Source organism: Protopterus annectens, chromosome 3.part1 (assembly GCF_019279795.1).
Source record: "Protopterus annectens isolate FY-2018-M chromosome 3.part1, PAN1.0, whole genome shotgun sequence".
Taxonomy (NCBI): Eukaryota; Metazoa; Chordata; order Ceratodontiformes; family Protopteridae; genus Protopterus; species Protopterus annectens.
In genome coordinates, this window is record NC_056732.1 from 1,474,354,620 (window position 1) to 1,474,366,327 (window position 11,708).

Here is an 11,708-nt window from a genome sequence, read left to right on the forward strand (position 1 = left end):
AGGAAGTCAAAGCTAGAATCAGAAGGGCTGCAGCCAACTGGTACAGAGTGCCAGGGGTAGTATATGACAGAAGAATGCCAAAGAAGCTGAAAAGTAAGGTGTGCAAAACAGTGTTGCTACCAGTATTACTACATGGTACAGAACCCTGAGTAGTAAAGAGCAGCTGAGGAAGCTAGAGGTAATGGAGATGAAGTGCCTGAGACGGGTGGTAGGATGCACACTGTGGGACAGACAAAGAAATGAGGACATCAGAGCAAGAGCCAAAGTAGTTCTAATTGTAGAAAAAGGCAAAGAGAACAGATTATTGAGGTGTGGACACGCAGAAAAGCAGAAAACAACCTTGTTAAGATGATCTGGACAGACAGGAAAAAGGCCAGAGGAAATGAGGGTGTCCAGCAAAGAGATCGATGAATCGTATGAGAGAAGGCCTGCAACAACCAGGCATGACTGTCAAAGAAGGTAAGAAAGTGGAAATGACTAGATAGATATTGAGACAACTGAAAAAAAAACACCTCCATATAGAAAATGGGTAAAAAAGGGGTTAAATGATGATGAGTATACATGAAACCACCTCTTCATTGCTTCCCACTTCCTTCCCCTCTCCTAATGCTCTAAGCTACTCCAGCAACATGTACCCTTTCTACATACACACTCCTACCACCCTCCACATAACAGTGCTTCCTGTTATTTTCCCTCATTTGTGCAAGCCATTTCAACATCAATATCTTTAGCTCCTCAACTAGGATGTTACTTTTTGTGCTACATATTTTCCTACACTGTATCTCTCTCCCCATCAGTTCATTTTCTACATTATTAGCATCTCCTTTTGATAAATGAATTGTTGACATGGTTGTCATACTAAATGAAGGCACCTACAAATCATTATCTAATATTATTTTCTCTTTATGCCTTATACTTATCTTGCAGGTAATGTAGAAGTCTCAAAATCTATGTACACGAATTCCTGATTATATTATGTTCTGTTTGTTATTCTGATGTATTAAAGCAATATTCTTATAAATATAGCTTCTTATATAAACTTAAATGTATGATTTTTCAAAAAATGTGAATTTACTTAAGCACAGAAATCTGAAACTTCAGAAAGTTGCTTTAATGCCTGCCCCTTGAGACATTGTCATTTTTCTTTTTTTTTCTCCCTTTTTCTCTCTCTTTTTTATCAGAATTTGCTGAACTCAGTATAATTCCATAATCTACAGCATTCTTGACAAACTGAGGTTTATCATCATCTGTGGATTATTTTATGCACCAGAATGTTCTTACGTCATTTGTCTCTAATAGGAAAATATATGTAAATAAAACATCCAGCATATAACAGTACTTTGCATAACTGTGCAATAACAATTTTTTTCAAACAGCATACACTATATACTTACATGGTATGTAGGAGATCATCATAACAATAAGGAAGTAGTAGTAGTCAAAAGAGACATTGTACTTGTTAGGAAGTCTCAGTGAGTACATGCCTGATTTCTGCACGTATGGTAAGGATGCATAAATAGTCAGGAGTTCACCAGCCACTCCAACGGGGTACAAGATAATGAATAAGTTGTACCTGCCAAGACAATTGAAAAAAGTTCTAATTAAGGTGCAGTTATACTATAGTACAATTTTTAACTTTTGTAAGTCTCATTTCCTGAAAACATATGTGCCTATACCAGTCCAGAAGGGAAATGCATTTGATTCTAAATAGTCTGCGATATATAGTATATGAGCCAGGTTTTAAGCGTTTTTCTCCACTAGAAAGTTTTATTGTTTTTACTAATCTTGAACTGTTTTCATCTGCTGCATCTAGGATGTTTATAGCAGCTGAAAACAAGGGGCCCAGATCACAAAATAGGTTCTTCCAAATCAGCTGCAGCATAAAATCAAAAACTGATACATATACTGTCAAGGCCCACCTGTGAAATGTTTATACTGATAACAGATATGTGTAAATATATTGTCTAATATTACATTGTACATTTACTGTATATACTGTTGATAATCAATATCTTGTTATTGTATTAAAGCCAACAACTTGTATGTTGTTTACTATTGCTGCAACTTTGTATCTCTATTTATCATGTACATGATGTGAAGCTTTTCTCCCCAGGCATCTGCTGAAAAAGGACCTGCATCCAGTCGGAATTTCCCGGTAAACAAATGTAAATAAATAAATAAATAAATAATATTACACAAAGCATTCTTTGGCACTATTTTGATTAATTACTATACTTCAGCCTATGCATGGCTGATGATTTGCAATGTTTTTATAACTACCTACCTCTACTAGAACTACTTACCTAATACTGATACTGCAGTGTTATCCTTCATGCAAGCATTAACATGCAAAGTTATTCCTTTGATTCACTGTAAGTAGGTCATGGGTGAAAAAGATCCCATATGGTCCAGTCCACTTATCTGTTAAAGTGTATTTATTTAAATAAATTATTAGAACTACGGTTCAAGACATTTCACAGTACATTATTTTTGGTTTGTGTGCTCTTAACAGAAATTAAATTGTATACCATAGGCTCAAACATAATATTTAGAAATGCTATTATTACAACTAGACATCTTAGCAACAAAAGTGTGTTCCACTCCCACCCATCACACATGCTCACATATGGTCTTCTAGTGAAAAAACGTTTAGTTTAACTGTAGCTATCAACCTCTTAGCTCAAGAATCAAGGTCAAAATCCCCCCAAATGGGTCCGTTTTTAAATGCTGTAATTATGCAGTTAGAAAGTTAATGAAATAACTTGATTTCCACTGGCATTTATTTCATGAATAATAAGAATCGGGGAACTCCTGTGACTGCCATTATTTACAGACTGTAAGGTTCAGTGATTTGCCTGAATATCATAAACCTTATCAAAAACAAAAGTATCTAAGCAAAACTGGGGACACCCTGTAAAATCACAGACACTTGAGAAAACAGTGACCAAAACAAACATAATTTTCACTTACAGGCAATCTCTAGTTAATTTAGGAAGTTAAATCTATGTAGAATTTAGTGCAATTAAAGTGATTTAAAAGACCATAAATTAAACATCCTAAGAATGTTTTTTTTTTTTTGGTAAAAACAGCAGAAAAGACCAAGGTTCAAAGATGGAAAACTATTTTCATTGTTTTCTAGCACTGAATGTTGTCAGTTGTGCCCCATTTAAATTTTAAGCTATGTACCCAGCATTTGAGGTAAATATACTCACACTGAAATGCTTTCCTACCACATATCCATTTTAATCACAGAGTAATTGTATTTATTTGTTTATTTACTAGGATGATCCAGCTGCACAGAGCTCCTTTTCAGTGGAGGCCCAGGAAAAAAATTCCACAATTGTAATTAATAACACATGAATGTTAGAATCTTCACTCTAGGTCAATAATAAACAATGAAGGGTCCGAATATCTGAAACAACTCCAGAGACATTAAAAAATTAGAAAAGTGCCACATGAATGCCTCATGAATTGAGAAAAGCAACAGTCATCCTTCTGCACAAAGGTGGGCCATCTACAGACCCTGGAAACTATAGACCCATAAATCTCACTAGTCTTACATGTAATGCCATAGAAAGAATTATCATGGAGATGATTAATAGAGATATAGTAAACCTCCAGACACTGGACTCAATCCAGTTTGGTTTCATCAAGTGCACATCATGCCTACTCAACCTGGTGGACTTCTTTGAAAAAGTCACCAAAGCAATGGATGAGGGCAAAATCGTTCAAACTGCCTACCTTGACCTGGCCAAGGCATTTGACACTATACCCCACTCGGGCATTGTTGACAAACTCAAGAGATTAGGTACAAACCTGTATGTCACCCAGTGGATAGCCAACTGGCTCACAGACAGGACCTAGGAATTTAGAATTGGGGAGTCCACCTCTACAAATAGGCCAGTCACAAGTGGAGTCCCTCAGGGATCAATCATAGGACTGCTCCTTTTTGGCATTTACTACTCAGAAGTCAAGGCCAATGTCAGTGGTCTCTGGCTGATTAAATTTGCAGATGATTACAAATTAGGAGCTGTCATTGAATCTCACAATGACACAAATGTTCTCCAGAAGGGGCTGACACAAACAACAGGTGTCAAAGCCATGGGCTAAAACTAAATGCCAAAAATACATAATAGTATCCTTTGGGAAGTCATCCATCCCTGATATCCATCATATTGACAACACACCCCTTAGTGCTGACCCCAGTGGTCAGGGACTTAGGGACACACATAGATAATAATCTAGCCTTTGATCATCATGTTTCTACAGTGGTGAGGAAATCATTCTATGTTGCGCAACTTATAAACAAAGGTATGGCATCTAAGTCCAAGGAAAGTCATTGTTCCACTGTATTCAGCACTCATCAGACCTATCATTGAGTATAATGCCCCCTTATTTATGTACCTAATCAGGCATATCCAAAAATGGGAATGTCCACAGAGGTTCCTCACTAAAAGAATGCAGGGCATAAGTAATATGTACTATGCAGACTGCTTCAAGGCCCTATCACTGTATTCTGTCTCCTACAGGCTTTTGAGGGGAGATCTATGCCTGGCATACCGGGCATTGTTAGACCCCACTCTGATGGACCTTCTTCATATCCACAAACCAAACAGCACCAGAATTACCTGTTCTAAAGACTTAAACCTTGCCTGTGTTATAAATAGGATCTGCTAGAGAGATAGGTATGTATCCCAGAGACTACCCCGTCTATGGAACAGGCTCCCCATCCATGTGAAGCAGAGTTCCTCCCTAACCCAATTCAAGTGCAACTTGGGCAATTGGATGGGAGACCAGAAATGCATCCCTCATTTGGCACCTATGTCTCTAATGAACACAGGTAATCTGTAAATAGTTCATCTCCCAGGCCCATGTTTACACTTATCAAGGGTATCAAAACTTGTCAGAGATTTGGGATGCATGGCTAGGGTTAAAAAGGCATTGTGGTGATTAGCCTAGTAAACCTTATGAAACTAATTAAGCATACATTTTTTTAAGCTTCCTTCCCTGCTTTAAAGTTGATTTCAAAGTCCTGTGCAGAACATGCATTTGTTTTGTATTCTACTAATTTTTATATTTATGCATTTGTAGACCACTGATTTCAGTGGACCATTTCCAGACTCACTGCAATCAAAAAGAATTAACAATCACCAAAAATCCCGGCAGAAACACAGTAGAGGTGTAGAAGCAGTATAAATGCTTTCCTTTCAGAATATCAGAAAATGCCTACAGCACGTGGTACCCTTATCTGATCTAGAATGAATATTATCATTATTCATAGGGTAACAAAGTCTTCTTTTAAGAGAGTTTTATTTTTATACAAAAACCTGTGAGATTACCACAAGTAAGTGTGGGAAGTGTGCTTTTTGTTGCTATATACATGACCCTGTTTTACAATAAACTACTCTTTTATTCTTCGATTACTAGTTTGTGATATTTATAACTTGGACTGCAGTTAATATTGTTCTGCCACAGGTATTACTTGCTATTGGCATTTTATGATATATTGAAGGAAAGCATTTATACTGATTCTACATACCTCTGTTGTGTTTCTGCTGGGATTTTTGGTGACCATTGAATCTCTTCTACATTATTCTCAAGCAGTTAATTGCCAGGGAACTTCTCTTTTTTGCTTCCAGTCAAAAAGAGGTACATCAAACTCAATGATACAATTAGCAAAATTAGATAAGCATTTTAGATTTACAATAGGTACAAGAAATTAACAACAGAAATAGCTTTTTGCAAATGTCACAGTAAAAGTACAATGCTGTTGGAAGGTGTTGTTGGTCTTCGGTCCTCTGGCTCATACTGACAGACTGCTTGATGCACATGTAACTGTATTTTATACATCAGAGATAGCTGTGTCAGTTCTCAGTATCTGCTTCAGTTGTCTAGCACTACCCAGTCATCCATAGTTGCAATACTAACACAGATTACACTATCACAGTGGGTTAACCATTGTTGTCTACCACTACCCAGTCATCCATAGTTGCAATACTGACACAGATTACACTGTCACAGTGGGTTAACCATTGTTGTCTACCTTGGATAAATACTGCAGTCACAACTCTGTGTATCCAGTAATATTCATGTGTCATGCATTCAGTATACTGTTAGGTCTCTGCATATAGCATGAATTAATTACTGATGTGTGTATGTTGATTATTTAATACATAACAGTTCATAATATTACTTGTTGAATATTTCTTTGTAGAGTTTGTTGATTCTTTAATGCATAATTGCTTATAATATTATTTGTTGATTATTTCTTTTCAGAGTTGTCTAAGACTTCCAGCCAAAGAGCTGTACATATTTGACGTAACCTTTTGTTTCCTGAAATTCTGTAGCAACACATTGATGATTTATAGTTAGGAGGCACTAACCACATGAATAAAGAAGGTGGCAAGCTTGAAGTGAGAACATATTTAAATACAGAGAATGACAGACCAGAAAGAAGACACAAAAAAAGGTTCAGTGGTTGTGGTATATGTTCATCTTAGACACTGAAAAAAAAAAAAAAAACTGTAAACTTTGAAAGTATGTAAATGCCAAAGAAACGAGACACTGAATGAAACTGTTGACTTTCCAGAATCAGTAATACATGAGGGAACAGTAAATCCATGCTGAGAGGAAAGATGTCTAACTCCAGGCTAGCTAGTTTTTTTTTACAGGGCAGAGAAGCAGGTGTCACATCACACTGTTGCCTACCAAAAGATGTGTTAATAGTGTGCATGCTGAGACTCAAAATGAACATATATGTGTGTGTTACTAGGGGATGTGTGTTTTTATATATATCACCTTATTATCTGCAGTTGACAGAATGAAAGAAAGGGTTACATGGAGCCAGAATGAATACAGAAGCTCAAGGGGCTTCCTCCCAAACATACCACAATTAAAGACTGTCAAGACCTGAGGACTGGTGTTGCATTCACTTGTAAAGAAGCAGATCACTTTTTACGTCTCGCCCAGTCCAAGGAGATATCTGAGACTGGTGGGACGATTAGCTCTCACAAGGTAAGTCAGGATGCAGTACAGATATATCAGGAGGTCTATTTTCATGGAATGGACTAGATGGTAGGTCTAAACATGCTAGAAAGTCAGATATTAGGATATTACTTTGGAGTAGTATGGGGGGTGATGTTAGTAAATGAATGGATATGATTAATGATGCCTTGTGCCAACTACACATTCCCTTTACCTGGAAAGATATGCTGGTCTTATTGATAGCAAAGACAGCAAAGGCCCTCTTAATACTAACTGATGCAGACCCATTACATTTTTTAATCAAGAATATAACATATTAATATCATGAGTGTCATCCAAGTTAGCTCCAGTATTGCCCACACTTACATATCTAGACCAGTGTGGGTCTGGTCAAGGTAGGCAGACATCTAATGATGATATAAAAATAATGGTATTAATACAGAAGTCACAGAGATTAGATAAACTGGGTCTATATTAGATCAGCGAACATTGATTGATCGAACTTATGTAAGCGAAAGCTTACAATCTCGAACTGTCAGAACAGCGATTTTTTTCCTAGGGAAAAAATCGCTGATCCAAAACACATACACACAACACAAGCACACCAAACAAACAGCAATCCACACACATACACCTAAAATCTGACACCTAACCCCACACTAAACTATACATACACCACTAACTATCCACTTACCTTAACCCTAACCCTAAGGTCGTCAGTATCGCACACTCACCTCACCCGCTTCCTAACCCTAACTCACTAACCCACCCTAACCCTCACGTCCACACAATCGCACACAAACCTAACCCACGCCCTAACCCTAACTCACCTAACCCGCCCTAACACTCACATCCACACAATTGCACATTTACCTGAACCCGACCCATAACTTTCCACCACAGCACTGAAAATACCGAAGCAACAGAAACGGACAACCGAATTCTTTCCCTAGGAAAAAATTCAGGTTTCTGTTGCTTCGATATTTTAAGCTTTCGCTTACATAAGTTCAATCAGCGTTCACTTTTTTAAGCGTTCGCTGATCTAATATAGACCCGATAAACCATTGCTAGTGGTCAGACTAGATGCCAAGAAGGCATTTGAGAGGGTTTGCTATTACTACTTATCTGTAATTAAACTTATCACTCTTAATATCAGGAGTATGTACAATAAAATGACAGTCTTTCATGCCTGGTTAACAGACACTAACCCAGACATCCTTGCCATTACAGAGACTTGGCTAAAACCAGAAATAAAAGGTACTGAAATTCTTCCCCTGGTTACAGCATTATTAGAGCAGACAGAGCACATAAAAAAGGTGATGGAATAGTCTGACTTTTCCCTAACAACTTGATAGTTTCCCCATACACAAATACTATACCAAAACTCTATACCGTCAAAATCTGTATAACATTTCTAAAACTAAACTCTTCTAAGAACATTTGAATAGTTGTTTTATACATCCCTCCTGGGAAAAACATTTGCATTCTACAAAATATTCTAGCCTGGATATCTAAAACCATTATCCTAGGGGATGTCAACATTGACAGTCTGGCAGACACCAACCTCACACCACCCAACGAACAGTATAAACCTCAGTGGCTTTACTCATCTTTCAAATACTTAGATATAGCAAAAATAACAGCAATCCACCCTGGACTGGATACTAGTCTCAAGCCCTTCTAACTTTACATCCTCAGGCATACTCCCAGACTCCTTAAGTGACCAGCTACCAGCCTATACTTACAGGACTATCACTCAACTCACAAAGCAACACAAGTTCAAAACTATACCCAACCTACAAAAATTACGCAAAGAGGTATTTAATGAATCTCGAAAAGCTATAGACTGGTCCATCCTACAAAGACTTCCTCTTAATGAGGCAGTTGAACATTTCAACAGCATCTTCCTATGCATTCTTAACTCCCTAATCTCTCAGCGAACAAAAAGAATAAAAAATAACCGTGCCGCATGGCTCACCAAATCATGTAAAAATTCTAATGAAAGACAGGGACAAAGAATGGACTGCCTGTTTAAAGACTAGAAATGACATAAATCTTCAGTTATACAGATAACTCTGCAATCAATCAAAAAGACAAATATTGCATGAAAAAATATCATACTATTCCTACATTCAAGATAACCGTAAAAACAACCCTAAGAAATTCTGGTCCTCTGTAACATCACTACGCAACCCAGGAAATAAAAATAATCTCAATCCATACCTCAATATACCACCTCTTCAAACAACCACCAGATTCAACACATACTTTATAGAGTCCATATCCAACCTAAAAGTAAACCCAACTCATCTAACCCCAACTCACTACTTCTACTAATACCCCCAATACTAACCTCTGCACACCCCACACATACACACACACACACACACACACACACACACACACACACACACACACACACACACACACACACAAAACCAACCCCTCACTCTTAACCAAAAACCAAACCATCCCCAGCTTTTCATCCCGTCCCTTTATCTCAAATAAAAAAACTACTACAAAAACTGAAACCTTGCTCAACCTCAGCAGACAACCTCTCATCGGAATACTTAAAGCTTGCCGGAGAGGAAGAAGCATTCCCTATTAGCATCTTAATTAATAGATCCATAGCTGAATCACATGCCCCTAATCTATGGAAAAGATCATATATTATCCCTTTACATAAAGGAGACAACTCCACTTATATCACAAACTTTTGTCTTATTGCAATCTTGTCCCCCTCTCTAAGATTCTAGAAAAATGTGTGCACCTACAACTTCTCCATCATCATGCACACAACAACCTACTTTCCCACACTCAACATAACTTTAGACCTGCACACAGTACCGCAACAGACTTATTATCTTTCATGGACTCTGTCAGCAAAGCCTGTGACACTGGCAAACTAGTATCTGCAGTATTTCTAGAGTTTTCAAAAGCATTTAGCATCTCACCCTAAACCCTTTATAGTGCTTTCCTACACTGGTCTTGCCTTCTCATCACTTCAGTGGTTTTCTAACTACCTAGCTGACAGGCAGCAAGCAGTAAAATGTCAGAGCTCCATCACCCCATATCACATCACCCCCACAGGTGTATCTCAATCCTAGGCCCATGACTGCTTGATGTCTTCATCAATAACTTACATGCATCCACCTGTGAAGGCACTGTAATCCAGTATGCAGATGACTCCACTATCATCTGTGTATTAGACACATTTACTCACCTACATCACATAACACAACAAGCTTTCTCTTTCATAGAAACATGTCTCTCCGATGCTGAACTCCTACTGAATCCAAAAAAAAAAAAGTTCCTTCTCTTCAACCACAAACTCCATAACTCCAACAAAACAAACTTCAAGATCTTTTCATCCAACAATACTGAAATTGAATTGGTTCAGCATACCAAACTACTAGGTGTCATAACTGACGATAATCTCAAGTTTGACCTACACATACAAAACAGTATAAAAAAAAATACCGAAAACTAGGCGTGTTATACAGGAATAAAAACTTCCTCACAGCAGCTACCAAAATTACCCTGGCCAAAACCTACCTCTTGCCCTCACTTATACACCCCCAATTCTAACTAACTTACAGACCTCCTTAAAAAAAAAAAACTAGAAAGCTGCTATAACAAAATTTCCAAATTTTCCATAAATGCCACCCCTCTAACTCATCAATGTAAAGACCTACATTCCCTAAGATGGCTTGAACTCCCCCTCCACCTCCAGTACGTACAGTTTACTACTATATACAAAATCATCCATAACCCACTAGTTTGTCTTGGTCTTAACCCATTAATCAATTTTTATATCCCAAATAAACATCTCAGATCAGAAGATAAACATCTCTTCACAACTTATAAACCTACCAAAACTCCAGGCCTAAGCATTTACTCCTGCTCTGTGGCAAAACTATGGAGCTCCCTTCCTTTAACTATAAAAACTGCTACTAACCTGCACCCCTTCAACACCTCTATAAAACAATACTTCAACAAAGCTTGGATTTGCTTCTGTATAAGCCCAGGCTGAGCTACTCTTATACCTTTTACTACCTCTACTCTCTCTATCCCCACTACTAACTAATCCTACCCTGCCTCCCTCTACACATACTCCCCTGAGGTTAAACTCATACCCTTTCCACATCTATTCCTACTATCCCCTCTATCATGCCCTCACCAGTAAAATGTTACCATATTTCATGACCTCTAGAATATTAATCATTATAACAATCATCTGTTATGTAAATAATGCTGCATAATCCTATTATCAGGCTTCCCATATAATTTATGCTTGAATACTATGACTTTATTATGTTTAAGTTTTTATTCTGACAAACTAATGCGTACTTTTTCAAATGTTGTGCTTGAATGTTATGACTTTATTATGTCTGTTAAGTTCTCATTCTGAGAAACTAATGTGCTGTTTTTATATTTGTGCTTGAATGTTATTACTTTATTATGTCTGTCTAGTTTTTCATTCTCTTAACCGTATGTATCTGGAGCTTTTCTCCCTGGGCCTCTGCTGAAAATGGGCATGTCATGACCCAGTTGGACTTTCCCAGTAAACAAATGCAAAATAAATAAATAAATACTTGTGGATCTTGGGGATATTTGAATGTCCATAAAAATTCATAATTCCTTTATGAAAATTTGTATGAGGTGTATGCGTACAGATGAAGATAAATGCAGCGCTTTAAAACTTATTTTATTTGTAATGAGGT

General features: G+C 37.4%; 1 protein-coding gene across 2 annotated transcripts in view; it reads right to left on the reverse strand.

Annotated features, from left to right (window-relative positions):
* The window catches only part of HACD1 (3-hydroxyacyl-CoA dehydratase 1), a 414,828-nt gene that overhangs the window by 92,947 nt on the left and 310,173 nt on the right, over positions 1-11,708 (reverse strand). For both annotated transcript variants that reach the window (XM_044067543.1, XM_044067541.1), the window contains exon 6: positions 1,395-1,573. In XM_044067543.1, the coding sequence (XP_043923478.1) occupies positions 1,395-1,573 (179 nt within the window). The remainder of the gene's footprint in view (positions 1-1,394; positions 1,574-11,708) is intronic.